We start from the raw sequence: 21431 nt of genomic DNA, 5'->3' as shown, positions 1-21431 counted from the left end.
CCCAGAGGGGCCTTCCAGGCCACCGTCAAAGCCGTCGTGTACAGGATGCCAAGTGCAGGCCCCAAAGCCCCTGACACCTCACCTCTCCCCCGCCCCTATTGTCTCTTCTCCCTTCCTTTCCATAGATGGGGTCAGCAAACTCCTCCTCTAAAAAGCCTGGTAGTAAAGATTTTAGGCTTTGCCTTTTTTTTTTTTTTTAATTTGTTCTAATTAGTTCTACATGACAGCAGAATGCATTTCGATTCATTTTAACAAATGGAGCCCAACTTGTCATTTCTCTGGTTGTACGCGATGTGGAGTGGGGGTCATGGGAAGGAGAGAGGGTAGGCTTTGCCTTTTAAATAATCAGAGTCAAGTGTCACCACATCCCTGTACCGGGTGTCGCAGCGGGCAGCAGCGTGAAGCCAGCCGTGAGAGTGGTTTCTACCCAGGTGGCTCAAGCCGGCCCCAGAGCACAGAAGCAGCCTAGACAGGATGCAAATGAAGGAGGGTGACTGTTCTCGCAAGACCTGATTTATGGACACTGAAATGTGAATTTCATATCATTTGGGTGTGTCACAATGTATTCTTCTTTTGTTCCTCACCCTTCTCAACTCTTTAAAAAAAAAAATGTAAAAATTGTTCTTAGCTCCGGGGCTATAGAAAGCAAGCCATGGGCAGACTGCACAGTGCCCTGGAGTATATACCAACCCCCATCAAGATCTGTGGTTCTTAACTGGGAAATTCCCCTCCAGATGATTCTGAGGCGCAGTCAAGTCTGAGAATCACTGTCATAGGGAGAATTTGCAGGTACCTCTCCTTCCGGGAGAGGACCGAGTACCCTGATCTAGTCTGACCTCCACTCCTCCCTGCCCCCATTTTACAGATTACAAAACCAAGGCCCAGAGGTGACATCGCTCTGTCACATGAATCCAGGCAGAGACTTTGATGCAAATCTGGGTAGTTTTCTATCTCTAGCCGCCTTCAGAGTGTGGTCTTGCCAGCTCACACTGCCCCGGGGCCCTAGCCAAGACACAGGAAGTAGGTATATGTCCCCAGGAGCCCCAAACGGCAGGGCTCCAGTGACTCACTTCCCACGAGTGGAGCTGGTGCCCGCTGAGCCATTATCAGCTCCTCCAGACCCGCCCACCCTGTGCTACGGACTCCCACCCACAGAGCTGAAGTGAGAGGGGAGCACAAAGCCCCTCCGAGAGAAGGAAAAGTGGAAAGAATGAGAGCGGGGACCTCGACCCACAGTACTGCACTCATGGTACCAGCTGCTGGGCAAGCTCCGACCCCCTCCCGCCCCTGCCTCTCGGTGGTACCAGGCATTGAACCCAGAGGCACTTAACCACTGAGCCACATTTCCAGCCAGTTTTATTTTTTATTTTGAGACAGGGTCTCACTGTGTTGCTTCAGCCTCACTGAACTGCTGAGGCTGGCTTTGAACTTGGAATCATCATGCCTCAGCCTCCAGGGTCCCTGGGATCACAGGCGTGCATCACCAGGGCCCCATTTTCCATCAATAAAATGTGAAAATACTATTTACCTGTACCTAGTGCAAATGCTCTACCACTGAGCTACATCCCCAGCCCCATTTTTTATATTTTATTTAGAGACAGGGTCTCACTGAGTTGCTTAGCACCTCACTGTTGCTGAGGCTGGCTTTGAACTCCTGTCTCAGCCTGCTGAGCCTCTGGGATTACAGGCCTGCCCCACCTTACCTGACTTCCCCAGTCCCTTTTTTTTTTAAGTTTGCTTTTGAGGCAGGGTCTTGCTAAATTGCCAAAGCTGGCCTTGAATTTAGGATCCTCGTGCCTCAGGCTCCTGAATAGCTGGGATTACAGGAGATCACCAAAGTGTCCAGCTATGGTGGAAATTTTTATCTTATCTTTATTGGCCACCTTGGCCTTAAGCCTTAACCACAGAGCTACCCAGCCACACAGCCTGAGCTGCTACAGAAAAAGGAACATGATCCTCCTGGTGACATGTGAGACCCTGGCTGTGTGGATGATCTGGTGGAAGCAGTGCCCCATCAATTTCCAGTGACAATTTAGGTTGGGATACAGAAGGTTCGTGTACCTGGGGCCTTTGGGTGGCCACCAGGGTCTGAGAACACACTGAAACTGAATGCAGACTTCTGTGAACCTGTGTAGAGGTGTGTTTTTCTGGGAGAGGTGCCAGAGTTTCATTAGATCTTCAAAGGGGTCCATGCTCCCACAAAAGGCAAACCCAGTGCATGCATGAGGCCCCAAGGAGTGAAAGAGTAGGAGATTTTGACAGTACTTCCTGAATTTAAGAATCAGCTTCCTGACCCCAAGGTGCCTGAGGCACATTGGAGATCATCTCATTCAGATCTGGGCTTCTGATCTCAGCCCAAAGGACTGTGACAGCATTCCTGCCCCACCTGCTGATTCCCAGAATCCCATGATGCTCCATCAGGGAAACAGCAGAGTGGAGCAGCCAGGAAGAGGCGAGGCTCTCAGAGCTGCCTCCAGGTGAGCAAAGACTCTGGAAGGAACCATCCAAAGCACCCGTGTGTTTGCTTCAGATTTCAGGCCAGCGGTGCGGTTTTAGAGTGGACAAAACCAGGTTCTGGTGTAAACGAAATGGCATTGTCTCTAGAAAGAGATGGCAAAAGGAAGGGACCCAAGAAGACTCTGGGGTCCAACTAAGGTTCCATTTCTCACCCCAGGAGCTGGGAAGCGACGGCCTTCCTTTTGTGCAAATTCATCCGAATACTTAGACTGTGGACCCTTTTATTTTTTTTTTTGCACGTTACACTTCAAGGAAAAGTTTTCTCAAAAATGTTCAACTGAGACAAGTAGAAAGACAATATAAAATCACCCCCCGGGGACTTTTCTATATAATTTCACAACAAAGTTAGCACATAGTTTGAAGAAAGGGTCATTTATATATAAATACAATTATAGAGGAAGATTTTAAAATAATCCTAAAGCCAGATTTAAGTATCTTTCTTCTTAACCCACACTGCTATCTAAATCTACTGACACGACTTTGACTTGCTTTAATTATCTTACGGCCTACAAACTGTCCCTCGGCTTCACGGCTACAGTGGACAGGCCTTGGTCTGGCCTATTTTGAGTAGTCCCTCCGCAGGGTGGTGGCTCTGCTCAGCCACCCCCAATCCAGTGCTGCCTGTCCTCTGCCCTCTCTCCTTCCCAAGGGCTTCTCTCTGATGAGTTTCTCTTTTCTCTCCCACATTGTTGCCAAAGTCTCAGTCCTTGTCCCAGATGCCACTCTCATAATGAGGACATGGTTTTGGGAAACGGGAAAAAGAAGGTTCATTGTTTTGCTAGCAAAGGAGAAAGACACAGGACTCCTGTCCCACAGGCCGGGATTCTGCCCATCAGCGGGAACAGGGGGCTTTTAAAGAGGTGACTCAAGGGCGACCTTCCTCGTGTCCTGAGTTGTCATTCATTTGTTAATTTGGGAGATGGGCATTTCTGAGATCTGCTGGTGCCATCCCCAGCCCAGATGACTTTTTCCTGTGGTGGGTAGGTACTGGGGACAGATGACTCTGCCTGGGATGGGGAAGCAAGGTAATCCTGTTTCCACGGAGATTAGGGAGGGGGAGAGATCAGGAAGGAGCAGAGAGAGAGGAAGAGAAAGAAACATGGCCATTTTAAAAATAAGTTGCGGTGGCCGAGCAGCAAGGGCTGTATTCAAAGTGTCCCACTGTTGCCTCATACATGTCCCCCTCTCTGGTGATTTGTTCTCATAAGCCTATTGTGGAGGAGAAACCTTCCCTTAACCCCGCATTCCCCTCCAGAAGCTACCTCCCTTCCATCTTCCTTTAAAGACAGGATTTTCAAAACAACAGTCTCCTCACCCACTGTCTCCCTAGATGACTTCTGCCCCGCCGTACCCACCAAGGGACCTTGACAGGTCCCTGTCAAGACTGACATACGAGTTGAGCATCCCATATTTGAAAATCCAAAATCCATAGTACTCCAAAATCCAAAACTTTTTAAGTGCCTACGTGACATGACGAATGGAAAATTCCATATTGTGAAACTTTTCCCCATGCACAGAATTACTAAAAATGTTGTATGAGGTTACCTTCAGCCTACAAGAAAGGTGTACATGAAACATAAATGAATTTTGTGTTTAGACTTGGGACCCATCCCCAGGATGTCTCATTATAAATATGTAAATACTCCAAAATCCAAAAAAGCAGCTGAAATCCAAAACACTTCTGGTCCCAGAATTTGGGATTAAAAAATACTTCGCCCGTGTGAAGAACTCTACAGGCCTCTTCAGGCCTCACCTCCACTGTCATAGTTCAAAAGCAGCTGAAGGTAGAATGTAAATGAATGACAAGGAGTGACTATTACAACAACCAAAAAATTATATATTAATTTCATACAATTTTTATGTCACCAAATGTTATCCTTCTTTTGCATTTTTTTAACCGTTCAAAAATGTAAGAGTCATTTTTAGCTCCCTAGACCATGTGCCCGTACAAAAACCAGCCCACAGTGGAACTTGGGACTTGGGCTGTCGGTGACTGACCCCTGATGTAGAGTGGGGTTCTCAGCCGAGGGCATTTGGCAATGTCTGAGGCATTTTACAGGTATCCAGTGGGAGGAGGTCAGGGTGCTGTTGATACCCTCTCATGCACAGGAATTGCCCGCAACTAAGAATTATGTCCTTTGTGATTGATGACATACATGTCACTCACACTGAGGGTGAGCAACGGGGTCTCAAGGCCTTCAGTGCCACCTTGTGCTAAGGACCGTTGCTTCTCCCTAGTTTAATCAAACTGCACAAAGTTGTTTTTTTTTTTTTTTCCTTTTTCCATCTTTTGCCTATTTCTTCCAGCCAGCTGGGGTCCAGGCAGGGTCCCTGGGCCAGACGGGTGACATTCCCACTGCCTGGAATGCCCTCCCTCCCCTTCTCCACCACCCACTCTCGCTGCTCTACAAAGGCCTCTTCTCCGGGAAGCCTTCCCTGAGCCTCTTCTCCCCACACAAGTGAAAAGAGTTCTGCCTGTCGCGACAGCACCCTCGTCCCGTGTCACACGCAGCCCACTTAGTAACAAGAGCTCGCTGTGTGCCAGGTACTGTTCTGAACTCATCTCGGAGGTTCTCTGGCTTCATCTTGCAGCAACCCTCCTAGAAAGGTGATATTACCTTGCCCACATTGCAGATGAGGAAACTGAGACCCAGAGAAGTGACCCCTTTGTTGCACAATGTGACCAGTGGCTGACTGAGTCAGGGTGAGAATGGGGCAAGTCTCCTTTTACCACCTTGGTCCCAAGCACTGATCTGCTGAGGCAGCATTCACCTTCACTGCTGGACTGATTGACCTGTAAGGACAGGATCCAAGCCTCCTTGTTGAATGAATGAATGAGAAAGGAACAATTGAATGAATGAAAAGCTGCTACTGTCCTTATGTGTGTTGAACCAGGACCTGCTAGACTCCAAGCCTCCTTGTGGTTGGGGACTGAATCCCAGGGAATAGAGGTCCTTCTGGGTTGCCTTGCCCCCAGCCAGCGTAGCCCTTTTAAACCCAATCTTCAGCTCTTTTTTGAGAGAGAGAGCTGGATCAGGCATGATGTAATCCCTGCGACTGGGGAGTCTGAGGCAGGAGGATCGTGAGATCAAAGCTGGCCTCGGCAACTTAGCAAGGCCGTAAGCAACTTAGAGAGACTCTGTTTCAAAAAATAAAAAGGGCTGGAGATGTGGCTCTGGGGTCAATCCCCCCCCCACCCCCCAGAAAAAAAAGAAGAAGAAGAAGAAAAGAAAGAGCCAGCTGGATACAAGGTCCTGTGTGAGCAGCTTGATCTAGATAAGAGCTAGAGCTAGGTGGAACCAGAGAGTCCCCCTAGGGCTAGCCAGCCTTGTGCCGTGGGTGTCAGGGAGGAGCCTGGGGCAAGCTTTAAGGAGGAGAGGGAGGACCTGGGAAGAAGAGGAGGAGGAGGGGGAAGGGGAGGAGGAGGGTCTTGCAGTTGGTCTCAAAGGACCTAGGAGAAGGAGCCAGGGTGGGAAAGGGAGGCAGAGGAGGACAGAGGACAGGACAGTTCCACGGACCTGGGACCTGTGAACCGATGAGCTTGGCCGCCCAGGAGGTGTGGAAGAGGAGGGAGCCAAGTGTGGAGCCAGGGGGGAGTAGGCCACGGAGCAGGAATGCCAGGCTCAGCACTTGATCTCCTTGCAGCCGGTTAGTTGAACGCAGAAAGAATGCAGGGGGAATACAAAATACAGACTCACATTCTCATTCACCCAAAAAGATTATCTCAATTTAGAAAGTGTTGCCCCATTATTAAGATTTATATTCTGTTAAGGGTAAGGCTCTAAAACCAAACAAACTTCCAGGTGCCAATTAAAGACCCTCATCTCCAGGTCTCTTAGACTTGGCAGAGCCCTTACCAAATCCCTCCTGACATCCCCAAGCAGCCCCAGGCCCTTTGCTCAGCCCAGGCCTGTCTGCCCCTCTGTTGGGTGGCTGCCACTCGGAGCACAATGCTTATTATGCCTGTAGCCTATTATTCTGGGAACATCAACAGAGCTTACTTGTCCTGGGCCCAGCTGTCCCTGCCCAGTTGGTCCTTGGTTACTGTCTTATGCGCTAACCCACCACGGAACCAGCTGAGCTCCTTCACCCAAGGGACGGAGCTCTGGCCAGCTTCTGCACTGTGGCCTCACGCTCCAGCCCTGGAAGATGGCGCCTTTGCCTGGGAACCAATCTACTGCGGGCATTTATTCTGTTTCCTTTTGTCTTTCCTACCAGGAATTGAACCCAGGGGTGCTTAACCATTGAGCCACATCTCCAGCCCTTTTGATTTAGAGACAGGTCTCACTGAGTTGCTTAGCGCCTCTCTAATTTGCTGAGGCTGGCTTTAAACTTGCCATCCTCCTGCCTCAGCCTCCGCAGACGCTGGGATTGCACGCGTGGGTCACTGGGCCCGGCAGGTGTTTGTTCTTGTCAGTGCTGCCTGGGAAGAGGACACAGCTTAAGCCAGGGTGTCTTCAGAATTCCACACTTGGTGGCAATAGAATGGGCTGGTATTTTACTTCTCCAACTCCCCGAGGCCTCCCGACTTACACCTCCCAGTGGAGTCTGAGATTGGTCTCTGCCTCCTGCATCCTGGTGTTTAAGGAGCTTCTGCCCACGCTCAGGGAGAGGAGGGCTGGCACAGCCTGCAGACCCTCTTAGACCTCCTTCTGTGGGCAGGGTGGGGTGAGGGGCTCTCTGTGCTGCAGCGTCCTTGGGGTGACTTCTGGCTGCAGAGTGTCACCCCTCTGTCCACACTCGCTTCCCCGCCATCTTTTTTCTCCTGAAATCAATCCATTCGGCTTTATGAAAGGAACCTCTTGCACCCCCAGGAGTGCTCTGACTTTCCTGAGCTGCCACCATACTTGGATGGATTGACCCAAGGGAGGATCCATGGAGCATGTGAAAGGAGGCCTGGGGACTTGGTGGCTGGACAGCAATGCAGTGGCCTCCAGGAAAGCTCACCCAGAGCAGGAGAGGTCAGTTTGCAAGTGCGTCCTGGCCTTGGGAGCTAGCTGGCCGGTTGGCTCCTGGCACTCAGCTAGACCTGTTAGGAAATCAGAGAGACGCTCTGTCCCTCTAGCAGGCGCCGCTCCTCGCTTGCCACTGCCCGCTCCTTTCGGGTGCTGACTCTGGAGCCAGGCTGGCGGCCTGGTGCCCCTGCCACAGGCCCAGTGCCCGCCCGGGAAGCCTACACTCTCGCTTGGCTAGTGTCCTCAGTCCCAGTCCGCTGATAAGGCCAGCCAGCTATCAGTGGCCATCTCGGGCGGGCTGGAGGGCAGGGGACGCTCAGGGAAGATTCCAGACTGTTTCCTTCTTGCGTTGAGCTCTGTCGCCCTTATCTCCTTTCCTGCCAGGCGGGGGCTCCTCGCTGCTCACACAACAGAAAACCCCGCCCAAGACCCAAACCCCTGCCCACTTGAAGGTGGAAGGCCTGCCTCTGATGGCATTCGCTCCACCTGGTTGTCGGGCCACTGAGCTATTAGTTTAGTACCTGACCCTGCAGAGGGGCCGGGGTGGGGAGAAGAGGACGTCCAGGGAGTGGGGCTGCCCTCGTGGCTGGTTTGGAAGCTCCTGGACCTGTCAGTCAACGAGATGCTTCTTAGAGAAGAAACAACCAGGGACTGGGCAGAGGCCAACTGCAGGCCCTTGGGGTGGGCTGGAGGCCAGCAGAGGTTACTATGGGATGGTGTGGAACAAAGGGGACGGCATGGCACAGCTCCTGCCCTGGGTGTCCTGCAGCCTGTACTTCGTAGCATACAGGAATATGGGGACAATGGTGAAAATATGGGTCTCCAAGAGGTCAACTGATGGCCCCGTTCACGAGGTTCTTCGCCGTTGGCTCTGAAGGCAGAAGCCCGGCCTTCCACTTCCCCAGGCTTGCCACTGTCCCTCAGAAGGGCACTGTAGCCCATGACGTCCAGACCCGCGGCTGGTGATGCCTCCTGGAGGCAGGGGCCTGGCCCAGTTGACCTCTCAAGGTCCTGTTCCAGCCCAGCAGTCACTGACTCTACAGGCAAGTTGCTATGGGAACGATAACCTTGAATTTCCTGGCTCTGGGGCTGTGAAAATCACAACCTGAACCTTCCGTTGATGTGGGTTTTTCGATTAATTTCCTGTTTGATTGTTTACTTTAGAGAGCGGAAAATGCCTTCGCAGGCCACTAGTTCCCTCTGCTGAGAGACTTGTTCACCCTCCCCTCAAAGCCAGCAAGGTCAAGTCCAGGCCTCAAGTGGGTGGAGATGGGGGGGGTAGCCCCTGCAGGGAGCAGGCCCTGCTGGGAGCAGAGGGCAGCCCAGGCCTCCCCTGCCCTCCCCTGGTCTTCTCCTCCCTGGCCAGGTCCCCGCCTGACTGGATATCCCTGAATTCCCACTCAGGCCCTATGAGGGGAGCCTGCCCACCAGCCCAGCGCCCAGGCCTGGCCCCCAGACCCTGCCCCGACCCCAGGGAGCTGTGTACGTCCAGACAGACACAAACTGCAGTCATTCCTTCAGAAGTAGCAGGAGGAGCATGGTGGTCCTGGAAGTCCCCGGCTGGGCTGCGTGCAGGAGGCTGGGAGAGTCGCTGCTTTTCCACCGTCTCTCCTTCAACAGGGCCAGCAGAGAGCACTGGACACTAGGCCCAGTGCCCTAACTCCATCCTGGTCCTGCTCTATTCCTGGGAGCCAGGTGAGGAGAAGTCAGGTGTGGCCTGTGGCTTAGGTGTCCTGGTCTCCCGAAGGGACAGCCACACCTCACCAGGGGCAGAGGCTCTTGGCAGCCTGCAGAGGCATCCTGCTCAACCCTCAGAGGAGGAATGCAGGAGCCCAGGAAGGGAAGTGCAATAGGAGGTGGACAGTGGGCTGTCGATGGCTGGTCCCAGGGGTCTCTCAGCCTTCCAGAAGCCTCCCCTGGTCCAGGGGGCCAGGGCAGGCCTGAGGACTGGGTGACAGGTGAAAGCTGGGCCTTCCTAGGGGGACCAGATGTGCACTCACCCCGCCTCCCTGCCTCTCTGCTCAGCCTCATTCTGAGACTCCCTGGGAGGCAGAATAAGCCACTTTGACTCTGAAGCCAGACCAGAGCTGGGTTCCGACTGTGTCTTCTCCTTGCTCCAAGCCTCAGCTCTGGCCGCTCTAGCAGGAAGACGGTTCTGTGGTATCGAGCTCAGAGGGTCCGGTGTAGGATCAAATGGGCTTTTAAATATACACAAAGCCCTAGAGCAAGCACCACAAGGTGAAAACCAGATGAAAACGAGGAGCCCGAAGGTGGTGGGAAGGGGACAGCCCAGAGCTGCCTTAGGTGTCTTGTGTCCACCCGAGAGGGGATGTGGGGAGATTGGGGCAGTGAGCACACAAGCCCAGTGGGCAGTAGGAGCTTCTAGAAGGCACTAGAAGAGAGGAGGTGTTGACTGCAGACACAGCTGACTTCCCTGCGTTTCACGCCCAACCCCCAGGTGCTGGGAATTGAGGGCCGTGGGGCCTGTGAACAGAATTCTCCGCCCATCTGGGACACTGACCCGGAGCACGGCCCCCAAAGGAGCCACTGGAGCAGTGGGCCCTGCCTCTGGCTCCAGTGTCTGCAGAAGGAGTCAGCGTGTGCTCTGAGGCCCAGATTACGTTTCCACTCCCTCGGGCCAGCTGTGGGATGAAGTATTCCCCCATGTGACATTTACTGCCGCCACTTTGTACAGGGCAGTTTGCAAGCTCTGCAGGAAGGAGGCTAATTATTCCCTCTGGGGCGCCTGGTCCGCAGTTAGGGTGCCTGCCCGCCTGCTCGCCTTAGTAGGAGGCTGGCAGCCAGGCCGCAGGGCACAGGCCCGCACCACAGTCCAGGTCAGGATCCTGCCTTTCCCTGGCATCTGAGCCCAGCCACTGTACCAGGACTCCCGTTAGACGAGCAGGAACGTGACAGGTGGAGGGTCTCTGCGGTGCAGGCGGGCTCAGAGCAAGGATGACCAGAAGTGAACTTGAGACAGACGAGACACAGTCTGAACCCAGGTCTGGTCTGGCTTCAAAGTCAAGTGAACATGGGCAGCCTGAGCTTTTCCTGGAGCACCTATGTCCACAGTCCCAGGCCCCTGCTCCCATCTCAGAGGGGCGACGTCCCTGCTCTTATCTCAGGTTGGTCCTGCCCTCACCTGGCTCTGCCCTTGCTCCTTCACTGAGCACTTCAGCAGGCCTCAGCCTCTCTTGCCTGTGTGAGCATCCCCACTGACCCTGGGGAAGCCTCTCTCTTTCTCTTGGCATCTACCCTGTCCTTCCACGGGCAAGCTAGGGAGGGAGAGGGAGGGAGGGAGGGAGGGAGGAGAAAAGAGAGACCAAAAGAAAAAGAAAGCAAAGGTGTTTCTCTTGCCTGCCCTTCTGACCCCTGCCATGCTCTGAAGTCATCAGGACAAAGGTTGCCCTCCCTCTTCTCATCACCCAATCCAGGGGACTTTGGTCCTTGTTCATCTCCCTTAACCTCACAGAGCTGACGCTGTTGGCCTAGTACTTCCTGCAGCTCTCTTGGCTTCCATGATGTCACTTCCTGCTGCTGGGCTGCGCTCTCTGACCATCCTTCTCCTCCTCCTCTGGGGCTTTCTCCTCTCACCCTTGAGGTGTTTTGCGGTTTTCAGGGTTGCACCCCCGCCCTCCCCTCTTTCATCCCATGTGTTCTGCCAGTCAACTCATTCACACCCTTGGCTCTCCTGACCCTGGGCACAGAGGACCTCAGATGGCCACTCTCCCACTGATCATCCCCCCGATCATCCCCAAGGGCCAGGATTGCCAGCGCTGATCCCATCGCCTTCCCAGTACCTGGATGGCATCCCCAGGCATCCAGCTGACCAGCCCCCAGCCAGCGTGGCCTGGCTGCTGCACTCTGCCTGCTTCCTTGCTCTCACGCCTGCCTTCACCACGCTCCTCCTCTGTGCCTGCCTCGGCTCAGGCCACCGGGATTTCACAAGGGGCCTCCAATCCCCATAGCCCTTTCCCAGCTCCTCTTTATCCTCCACTCTATATAAGACAGGATCTTTTTTGTTTGGTTGATTTTGGGGTTTTCCCTCCATTTTCCCTTGTCTTTCCCTTTTTTAAATTATCGCATTATGATTATTCATATTTGTGGAATTTGTTGTTACGCCTTTGCATGTACTTGCAATATAATCCGGTCAATTTCATTCTCCAGTACCTCCCTTCCACTGACCTCCTTTCTCTATTCTACTGGTTCCCCAAGAAAGGATTTTTTTTTTCTCTTGGTGCTGGAGATCAAATCCAAGTCCTCACGTGTGCAAGGTAAGCACCTTAGCACTGAGTCACATCCCCAGCCTAAGGAAAGGTCTTTTCTCAAGTGCAAATGTTATCATATTGCTGTCCAGGTTAAAATCATTCCACTATTCTCTAGCCCCTTGGGATAAAATCCAAAGGTCAGGCCCAATGGCACACATTTGTAATCCCAGCTAGTCAGGAGGCTGAATTGCAAGTTCAAGTTCAAGACCAGTCTGGACAATTTAGTGAGAAACTGTCTCAAAATAATAAAAAGGGCTGGGGATGGGCTCAGTGGTAGAACACTTGTCTAGCATGTGTGAGGCCCTGGGTTTAATTCCCAGTACTGGGGGGGGGGGGGGAACTCATTAGCATGGCATGTAGAGCTATTCAGGATATGGCCCTTGCCTTCTTTATCATCATATTCTTCCCCTCCCCTCACCCAGGACCATGTATTTTAGGAACCTTGAAGTACTTGTACACTAAAGCACTGTGCTTTCTCACATTTTTAGCTTATGCACATATTCCTGGAGTGTTCCCCCCACATTCTATCCCACGCTCCAACCCCATATGCCTAACAAAAGCCTCTGGATTTCCCCCTACAAACTGTAAATTATAAGTCTTATTCTTGTTGTCCCTGTACTTAGACCACGTTTAGCACATGGTAGATATTCCATAAGTGTTGTTGAAAGGATAGGTATGTGGGTGGAGTGATGGATGGATGGATAGATGGATGGATGGACAGATGGATGAGAAGGTAAGTGGGTGGATGGATGGATGGGCAGACAGATGGGTGAGTGCATAGATGGATAAAAGAATGGCTGTATGGATGGGTAGGTAAATGGTCACCAACACAGACATAGAATAGATAAAATGAATTCAATTTTGTGAAGACCCAGGTGATTATTGTCAATGGAATTAAGAATTATGAGCTCTAACCAGCAAAATAAGGTTTAGCTAATCTGGGAGAAATTAAAATCAGTGTCTAAGGAAGAGGATGCTGACCAAGGACTCTTGAGCTCCTTCTAGCTCTGCTCAGACGCGCTGTCTGTCTGGCTTGTGCAAGAGACTTAACTACTGAGCCTTGGTTTCTCTGTTGATTAAGTAGAGATAATAATGCCTGTGGCCTTTGCCTGTCTCCACAAGAGTGTCATGCGGGTAAACAGGATGGTGCATACAAAGTGTGTTGAGATCTGCGGGGAAGATCTATGTCTATAAAGATAGAGATGTAATAGTGGTAATAACACCTTGCATTTGAATCAGGTTTTGCACTTTTCAAAGCTCTTTCACATACATTATCTCCCTTGACTCTCCAAACAATTCTAGGCAAGAATTATCCCCCTTCTCAGGTGAGGACACTGAGGTGCAGTGTGAGTAAATGTCGCACCCAGAGTTACTCCTGGTGAGTAACGACGGGCCTTCTGACTCCAAGCCTGCTGCACATTTTCGATGATGACCTTTCTTGGGAAGATTATCTACTTCCCTGCTTCCCTGGACAAAGAACCAGGCATCACTGACCCTATTCTTGAAGGCTCAAGGTCATTACCATGAGCATGAGTTCCTGTGCCGACCTGTAGGCTCGGCTATAGAGGCAGGTTTGGGGCAATAGAGATGCAGGGCAAATGGGCCCTGGCTGCCTGATGGCCCTCCTGAGATATAGGTGTCCCGGTGCAGTCCCTGCTCCAGCGTGCACCAGCTCCGTCCCCTCTGTTCTTCCTCCCTCCCCTCTGTTCTTCCTCCCTCCTTCCTCTCCACTCTGTACCCCTCACTCTGGCTTCCGCCCTCTCCCCCTCTCTGTTCTCCCTTTTTCTCTCTGCTCTGGACTCTGACTTCTTCCACACCTTCAGCTGGCCCGGCCAAGCCCTGACCCCTCTCTCCACCCAGAGGTCCATCAGAGCACTCTGGTGGGCTTTCTTCTCCAGCACAGTAGCCAACCCCAGGCGCTCTCTCACCTTCCTGCTCCTGCCCCTTCTTTCCTTGCCCCAGCCCACCTGCCCCCACCAAAGGAGGAGGCTCCTGGGGGCAGGATCCAAGCTGAGCTTTTGATGCAGAGCCTTAGGCAGCCCGTGCCTGTTCTACCAGGGCCACAGAATGTGCTGTTGGTGAGCTGGGTGGTCAGGAAGAGCCGGCCAGCAGGCCTGGGGCTGACCTCCTTCACTGGTAGGGCTGGGAGTGGGGATCTCCAGCGCCCGTCCCTGTCTGTGCAGCAAGGAGCCCATGGGTCCTTCCATCAGCACCCTCTTTCCCTTCTTGTCAGGTGGCCTCCCGAACAGCCAGCCTGGTTCCATCCTGGGCACGCCTTGGGCAGTGTGCCCGTGCCCCATAGCCCTTCCCTGGGGACTCTGGATGCTCTTTCTCCCTAGTTGATGCGGGGCCTCCCACAGCCCAACAAGATCACCTTGGCTTGTCCCCGAGGGAGGATATGATGGGTGTGCCCACAACAAGTCTCCGGCAGAGACAATAGGACAGGAATGCATTCGCTTCCGAACAAACACTGTGTGGGCTCGCACAATTGCCTTGGATTCTCATCCAAGAAACACACTTCTCTGCGCGAGGGCGCGGGAGGCTGGCCTGCCCCAGCCCGCCCCCATCCCTCTCTGTGCCAGATACTCGGATGAGGGGGGCTTCCTCCTCCACCCCATGCCTTGGGGCCCCCAGGGTGGGCAGCCCTGGTCCTCCGTCAGTGCAGCCCCTCTTCTGAAGAGTGGTGGTACTGGGGACCCAGGGATGCTTTACGTCTGAGCTACACCAGACGTAAGGTCTTTTTAGTTTTGTATTTGGAGACAGAGTCTCGTCACTGAGTTGCTTTGAACTGGCCATCCTCCTGCCTTAAACTCTCCAAGTCGCTGGGATTACAAGTGGGTCTTACCACACCGACTAGCTTTTTTTTAATAACCATTTTCTTGATGGTGGTAAAGCACAAAATTGTACCATTTTAACCACTTTCAAGTAGGTATTTCTATGGCGTTAAGTCATGCAACCATTTCTACCGTCCATCTCCAAAATTCTCTCATCTTCCTCAAACACCCGCTCCCCCGTCCCCTCCCCAGCTTCCTGGCAGCCACCAGCGACTTTCTAGTTCTATGAACTTGACTCTTCTGAACCTCACGTAAGTGGAGGCATTCAGCCATTGGTTGTCCCTCTGTGCCTGGCTTCTTTCATTCAGCGTGCTGTCATGAAGTTTCATGCATGTGGTGGCATGTCAGGTGTCCTTCCCTTTTCAGGCTGAATAACTCTCTACCGTGTGGACGCACCGCTGGTTTCTTCATTCCTCCATCCGCCAACGCTCGGGAGCTCCACTTTGGGGCTATGATCAATAATGCATCTATGAGCATTAAGATGCCAGCCAGGACGATGTCTGTTCAAGAAGCCACTTTCTCCTTTTTCTCCAGTGCTGGGGATGGAACCCAGGGCCTTGTGCATGCTAAGCAAGTGCTCTACCCCTGGCCACACCCCAGCCACAAGAGGCCACTTTTTGAGACCAGTGTTTGAGTTAAAGCAATTGCCTCCTGAAGATCTCAAGGAGAGCATTCGTAAATGAGAGAGCTATGGGTCTCCTCAACACACCAACAGGGGTTCACTTAGGAAAAGAAATGGGACCCAGAACAGGAAGTTTGGACCAGAATGGATGAGAGGAAAGGTCCTGCCCTTGGGATGATGGCCACAAAGGGCAAGTCCAGTAGAGAGTCCTGGGAAGCCACTGATGTGCCAGAAGCTGTTGAACCTGAGGGGCACTGAAAGGGGTCCTGGGGAGGGAGCCCCTGTGGCTCTGGGTCCCGTTCCCTGGGTGAGGCAGGTTGGCCTCTTGTTTTACCAAATAGCGGCCAGTGGGGATTCCTGGTGTGCACCCAGGGTCAGCAAAGTTCCCTTGGGGGTCAGAGGAGGAGGCTGGAGAAGCCACACTCCCGTCAGCCCTGGGGCCTGAGAATCCACTCTCGAGAGGTGGCATTGAGTGGCCACATCTGCTTTGGAGGGGAAGGCAAGACCTGGTCTGCAGCCACAGGCTCCCTTCACGAAATCTCTGCCTTCCAGCATCTGTGGAGTCTAAGGAAAATGAAAACCCCCAGCACTCCTGACTTCCTTGAGAGAGCCCAGCAGGGCCGAGCACACCGTGTGATTTTTGGCTTCATTCGGACTTTCCCAAACAACCAAGGAAGAGATAAGGGTGGAGCCGAGGACCGGCCCACAGCGCCACTTGAGAGTCATAAGCAGGCTGTCCCCTGCCCTGGCAGTCAGGGACCCAGAGCCCTGCCCAGGGAGGGAGCAGGGCAGCAGCCCCAGAAGCATGCCTGAGGGGTCTTTGGCATTGCAGAGGGGACATGATGCAGTCACAAAGAAGAGGGGAAGAGAAGAGAATGAACAAGAGGAATATGGAACACAGAGGAGCCGCTTCAGTCAAGTCACGAGGAGCAGAAGGCCACAGGCCCCGGGCAGTAGCAGAAGCGAGGAGCCAGACACTGGCTCATCCGGGCAGAGCTCTCGGCTGACAGAACTTTGAGGCTGCTGGAGGCTCTCCGGGCAGCACTGACAGAAGCCTGAAGGGCCCATTTCCAGGAGAGACAACCACATTTGACTCTGTTGACTGCTTGTCCAGCTCTGGCTCTTTGAGGAATTTCCCATCATGCTCCTTCACTTGTTCCTACACCTCAGCATCTGGCAGGCCCCAGGGGAGTAGGAGACCCCTAAGAGACTCCTCTCAGGACAGCCCAGGTGCACCTCCACTCACCATGAGAGGCCCAGGCTGAGCAGCCTCCATCTGCCCCCCGTCCCCAGGCACATCCTGAGCCCACCTTCCCGCCAGCTCCAGGTTCTCCCCCTCTCCCCCAGCCGCCACCACCCACTCTGTGTCAAGAGTTCCCTCTCCCAGACACCTCACCTTCCCCCTTTTTTGTGATTTTTACCATTTTCAGGACTTTTCTCCTTCTAGGCACCAGAGGACACAGGTAAGGGAAGGTGACCACAGCAGGCAGTTCCAGGGACCCACAGAGTTCACACCGGGCCACGCCTTCCCTGGGGAGGACGTGGGGCCAGGGCCACCTTTCCCTCCAGCCCCACCCCTGACAGTCGCGGGACCCCCTTCCCACTGGGCCTTGGGACCTGCCCCTGGCGGAGAGGACTAGGTGGGTGCTGGCCCAGGTGACTCAGGGAGCACAGCTGAAATGGGAGCCCCACCCCTGACTTCCAGAACCCGCTTCCTGGGCTTCACTCTGGCCTCCTGAGTCCTCCAGATAAGGGAGACCCTTCCCGGGTGGCCCCTGAGCTCCCCCCAGGCACTGGCCAGTTGGAGCCTCCCTGAAGGATCTGCAGCCCTGGGTCTGGAGACCAGAAATTCCAGAAGCAGACAGCAGTGTGGAGGGCAGGGACAGCCGAGTGCGGTGGCCTAGTCCTCTGTGCAGATGTATCATGGACAGCCAAGTTACCTTCTGCCTTTTGCTCTAACAATAGTGCAGCAAATACTGTGTGTGTGTGGGGGGGGGGTTGGTTCATATGGCATGTGTGGGGAACGTGTGCAAAAGAAATTCCTAGAAGTGCTATCACTGGGTCAGAAGATGTGAACACATGGGACATTAATAATTGTCACCAAGTTGCCAGCTATGAAGCTCTACCAGCTCATATCTCCCCATCCACGGTGTGTTTGGACCAGGGAGGTGTATGTCCCCCTGAGGTTCACCATTCCCAGGACGGTGCCTTGCAGACCCTCTGCTTACAGGGCTCTTTCCATCCCTCTTACAGCTCTGGCAGCTGGGTGGGTCATCTCCCGGCCTCCCAGGGTGTTTGCTAGCAGCTATTTACCACGTGCTTACTGTGCACTGGGCACAGTGCCAAGTTCTGGGACAGCAGTGGCCAACAGAGGCCCTGCCCTGGTGGAGCTTCCCTTCTCGTGGAGGGAGCCAGCAGGCAGACAAGTAGACGGTGTCCCGGGAGGAAGTGGGGAGGATGCTCTGATGCTGGGGGAAGACCCCGCTGAGCCCTGAAAAGGGAGGGGAGTGAAATCTGTGGTTGTGGCGTGGCTGAGAATTCCTGGGGACCAGAGTGTGAAGTCCAGAGCTGGAGATGTGGACATGCTACAAATGGAGGCACTCTGAAAATATTACTTTAAGTGGAAGAAGCCAATCCCAAAAGACCACACATTGTATGATTTCATTCATGGGAAATATCCAGCATAGGCAAATCCAGAGAGACAGAAAGTAGATTAGGAGTTATCAAGGGCTGGAATGGGGTGGGAATGGGGAATGACTGACTACTAATGGATACAGATTTCTTTTGGGAATGATTAAAATATTCTGGAATTAAATAGTGGTGGGAGTTGCATAACTCTTGACATCCTGAAAACCCACAGAATTATTGCTTTTAAATGATGATTTTTAGCCGGGCATGGTGGCACAAACGCCTATAATCCCAGCTGCTTTGGAGGCTGAGGCAGGAGGATCCCAAGTTCAAAGCCAGCCCCAGCAACTTAGCAAGGCCCTAAGCAACTCAGTAAGACCCTGTCTCTAAATAAAATATGAAGTGGGGCTGGGGATGTGACTCAGTGGTTGAGTGCCCCTGAGTTCAATCCCTGGCATCCCACCTCAAAATGGTGAATTTTGTGTTATATGAATTATACCTAAATTTCAAATGAGAAGGATTGAGAGAAAGAGCCAAACAGGTAGAGGGAACCCTGGCCAGGGGCGTGGCCAGGCTGGGCACTGAGCAGCCTGGCTGTGGCCTGGGTCTCTCTGGTAAGTGCCTGCAGCCTTGATTGTCCGCATGGGCCCTGTCGGGCCAGTGGAGGAGAGGTTTGATTGCTGGGCGCCCTCCGTGGCCAGGGCCCAGAGCTTCTGACCCAGCAGCTAAGCTTCCTCGCACACAGGGGAGTCGCTGATTGGACATCCGTAAGCTAATTTTATTTCCCTGAGAATTTCCACTGCCCAGCTGTTAACTGGATGATCCCAGCACACTGGCTGTCCTCTCTGAGAGGGCCGCTCCTCACGGCATCCTGCCCTGCCCGGGCTCCTTACTACATGGTGACCGCTTCCTCCACCGGCTTGAAGCCCAGCAAAGAAGTCACTGCTCCCCGGTCCCCTTTTCTTTCTGCCTTCTGACTTTCCCTGAGCGCGCACTCCAGCCCGGCCCTTAGAGATACCGTCACCAGTGGCATCAGGACCAGGTCTGGATTGAGCAGGGCAGGGCAGCCAGTGTGCCCCCTGAGTGGTCTCCCCTCTGCTGTCTCCTCTCAGCTCCTGCAGTCTCAGGACGTGAAGGAAGACGCGGTCCTCTGCTGCTCTATGGAGGTAAGCAGTGCGGCCCCACCGCCCACCACAACTGGGGCGGGGACACAGGGTCCCGGGTGCATCCACCAGCCCAGGGGAAATGCTTTGCTGGGCAGGGCTGATGGGGGTGACCTCGTGAGTGAGCATGGACTTTCTGCACCCAAGGTTGTCACCCTGAGCCACGTGAGTGCTGATGGTGAGAGCAGCCCGCGGCAGGCAGGAGCCCAGTTCTCTAGGGAGGCCAACACCCTGCTCCCATGACCACCTTCCTTGATTCAGGCGTGCCACACTAATGACTTAAGGAACTCCACACCACTCCCTTTGCATTGGTGGCTCGGGCCGGGGGAGGTGCCTCATGCTTAAATCCCCCATATTGGCTCTGCCACCTTGGGAGTCGCCACTCCCTGTGTGGCCACTGCTCACTGAAACACTTCCTCTGGGACCTTCCTTTGGAGCCTGGCTCTGGTCCCATCCCTGGGGTGGATCTTGGCCTTCTGCAAATAGCCCAGAGTCACTCAGAGTGGAGCACGGGGAGGAGGGGGCTTCCAGGGCGAGGACCCAGCCTGGCAGCAGCACTAATGAGCACACGCACCTCTCAGGAGACAGAGGTGCCCGGAGCCTGGACCGTCCAGGGGGCGGTTCATTTGTTGAGTCCCAGATGGTGCCTGGAGAGACTGGGGAAAGAAGGCGGGTCCTTACCTCAGACTGGGCTGGTTGGGGATGGACACACACAGCGGGTGGACGAGGTGTGAGCACCCAGCACACACCCTGGACAACCCAGGGAGTCGATGGCGGAGTGCGGAGGTCAAGGGTGGCTCTGTGAGGGAGGCAGAGCCTTGACCATGGAGGTTCAAAGCCGCGTTGGGGGCAGCGATGGGGACAGAGATCAGAGGCGGCTGCTTTTCAAGATTGTAGGGCTCCCAGGATCCTCCAGCTGGCCGTCCACCCCAGTTCATATTTCTCTCCCCTTGGCCACAAGTGTAGGCAGAGAGCGGTCCTGGAGCTGGGCGGTGGGATTGGGCAGGAGAAAAGGGGAAAGAGAGAAATGGGAGGCTACTCACTCTTGGGTTCCAGTGGACACATGCAGCTAAGAATGACTGAGCTCTTTTCCAAAGAGACACCAAGTGGATCTGAACACTCTGCCACCTGGTCACCCAAGGAATCAGGTCACCGGGCCACTCGAAGCTGTGGCTGCAGTCAGGGAAGGCTTCCTGTAGGAGGGGAGGTTCTTAGGTGAGGCGGGAAAGAGGTGCTCTGGACACTGCTCTCAGGCCTGGCAGAGAGTTCTGGTTCCTCTCGTGCCCGCTGCAGGCGGTGTTCAATGTGAGAGCTCCTGTTTGGAGAGCTCCCAGTTCCACCTGGGCCTGCATGTCCCTAAGACTCTCCAGCTCTTTCTTGTCCCTACCCCCAGTCCACCTAACCAAGGCCAGGGGACACAAGGGGTCCCAAACCCTGCCCTAACGGACACTTCTGTGCCCACAGCTTCAGAGTACAGGCCGGCTGCTGGAGGAACAGCTGCCTGAGATGATGACAGAGCTCCTGGCCAGCGCCCGAGACAAGATGCTGTGCCCCTCGGAGTCCATGCTGACGCGGTCACTGCTCCTAGAGGTCATCGAGCTCCATGCCAACAGCTGGAACCCTCTGACGCCCCCCATTACACAGTACTACAACAGAACCATCCAGAAACTGACAGCCTGACAGCCGGGGGGCCTGGCGGGCAGCCCACGGGCAGCTGGGGCCCTGGCGCACAGGGCCAGATGGACAGGCGGGAGGACAGGGGTGGCCCTGGCGGGAGAAAGAAATGGGCAGGAAGGCAGGCAGAGTCGGTGGCCAGTCTGGAGCCAGCAGGGGAAGGGATCAGATCCCTGAGAGGAGCGTCCCCTCCCTCCCAGGTCCCCCGCCCCAACCCGAGCATGCCGTAGCTCACACCAATCAGGGAAGCATGTGTCTTTTTCCTGGTGGCCCTGGCCCTCGCCCATCCTCTCTCCTGCCCCTCCCACCCCCTGCCACTCCACCCATCCCCCCCCCCCCCGCCCAGCTTTTTGGCGGGGTCTGTCCCTGCTGCTGCTCAAGAGCCTCCAGCAGCCTCGCACACCAGGACACCGCGTGGGTCAGAAAGGACCTCAGAAGGCTGAAAAAGTGGGTCGAGTCAGGCTCGCATTGTTCCTGCGTGCTGTCAGCCGCAGTCGCCAACTGGCAGCAGGGACGTGTAGCAGATGTCCGGGAGGACAAAGGCAGGCACCGTCCCCACCAGCCGCCCGTCACCGCGGGCCTTTGTCAGCCTGGCCGAGCTGGGGGCGGCACTTTTCTCTAACCTTCACGCTCCACCCTCCCGACTCGGTTCCCGGCCCCAGCCCAGGCCGAGGGGGTCGGCCGGCAGCAGGAGGGAGCTGGAGCCCGCAGCTCAGCTGGCACCCTTTTATTTTATTGTGTTTTATTTTTCAAAAGTCAGTTGCTTTGAA

The 21431-nt window shown here is 54.3% G+C and overlaps 1 protein-coding gene across 3 annotated transcripts in view; it reads left to right on the top strand.

The window, feature by feature from the left end:
* Positions 1–20985, top strand: part of Ctif (cap binding complex dependent translation initiation factor) — a 262414-nt gene extending 241429 nt beyond the window's left edge. For all 3 annotated transcript variants that reach the window (XM_026393788.2, XM_026393787.2, XM_077792243.1), the window contains 2 exons: positions 18937–18990; positions 20452–20985. In XM_026393788.2, the coding sequence (XP_026249573.1) occupies positions 18937–18990; positions 20452–20667 (270 nt within the window). In that variant the 3' untranslated portion in view covers positions 20668–20985. The remainder of the gene's footprint in view (positions 1–18936; positions 18991–20451) is intronic.
* Positions 20986–21431: the final 446 nt, after the last annotated feature.

The sequence above is a fragment of the Urocitellus parryii genome, chromosome 13 (genome assembly GCF_045843805.1).
Source record: "Urocitellus parryii isolate mUroPar1 chromosome 13, mUroPar1.hap1, whole genome shotgun sequence".
In the NCBI taxonomy this organism is placed as follows: Eukaryota; Metazoa; Chordata; class Mammalia; order Rodentia; family Sciuridae; genus Urocitellus; species Urocitellus parryii.
Note: the sequence above shows the minus strand (reverse complement) of the source record. Positions and strands in the feature narration are given on the sequence as shown.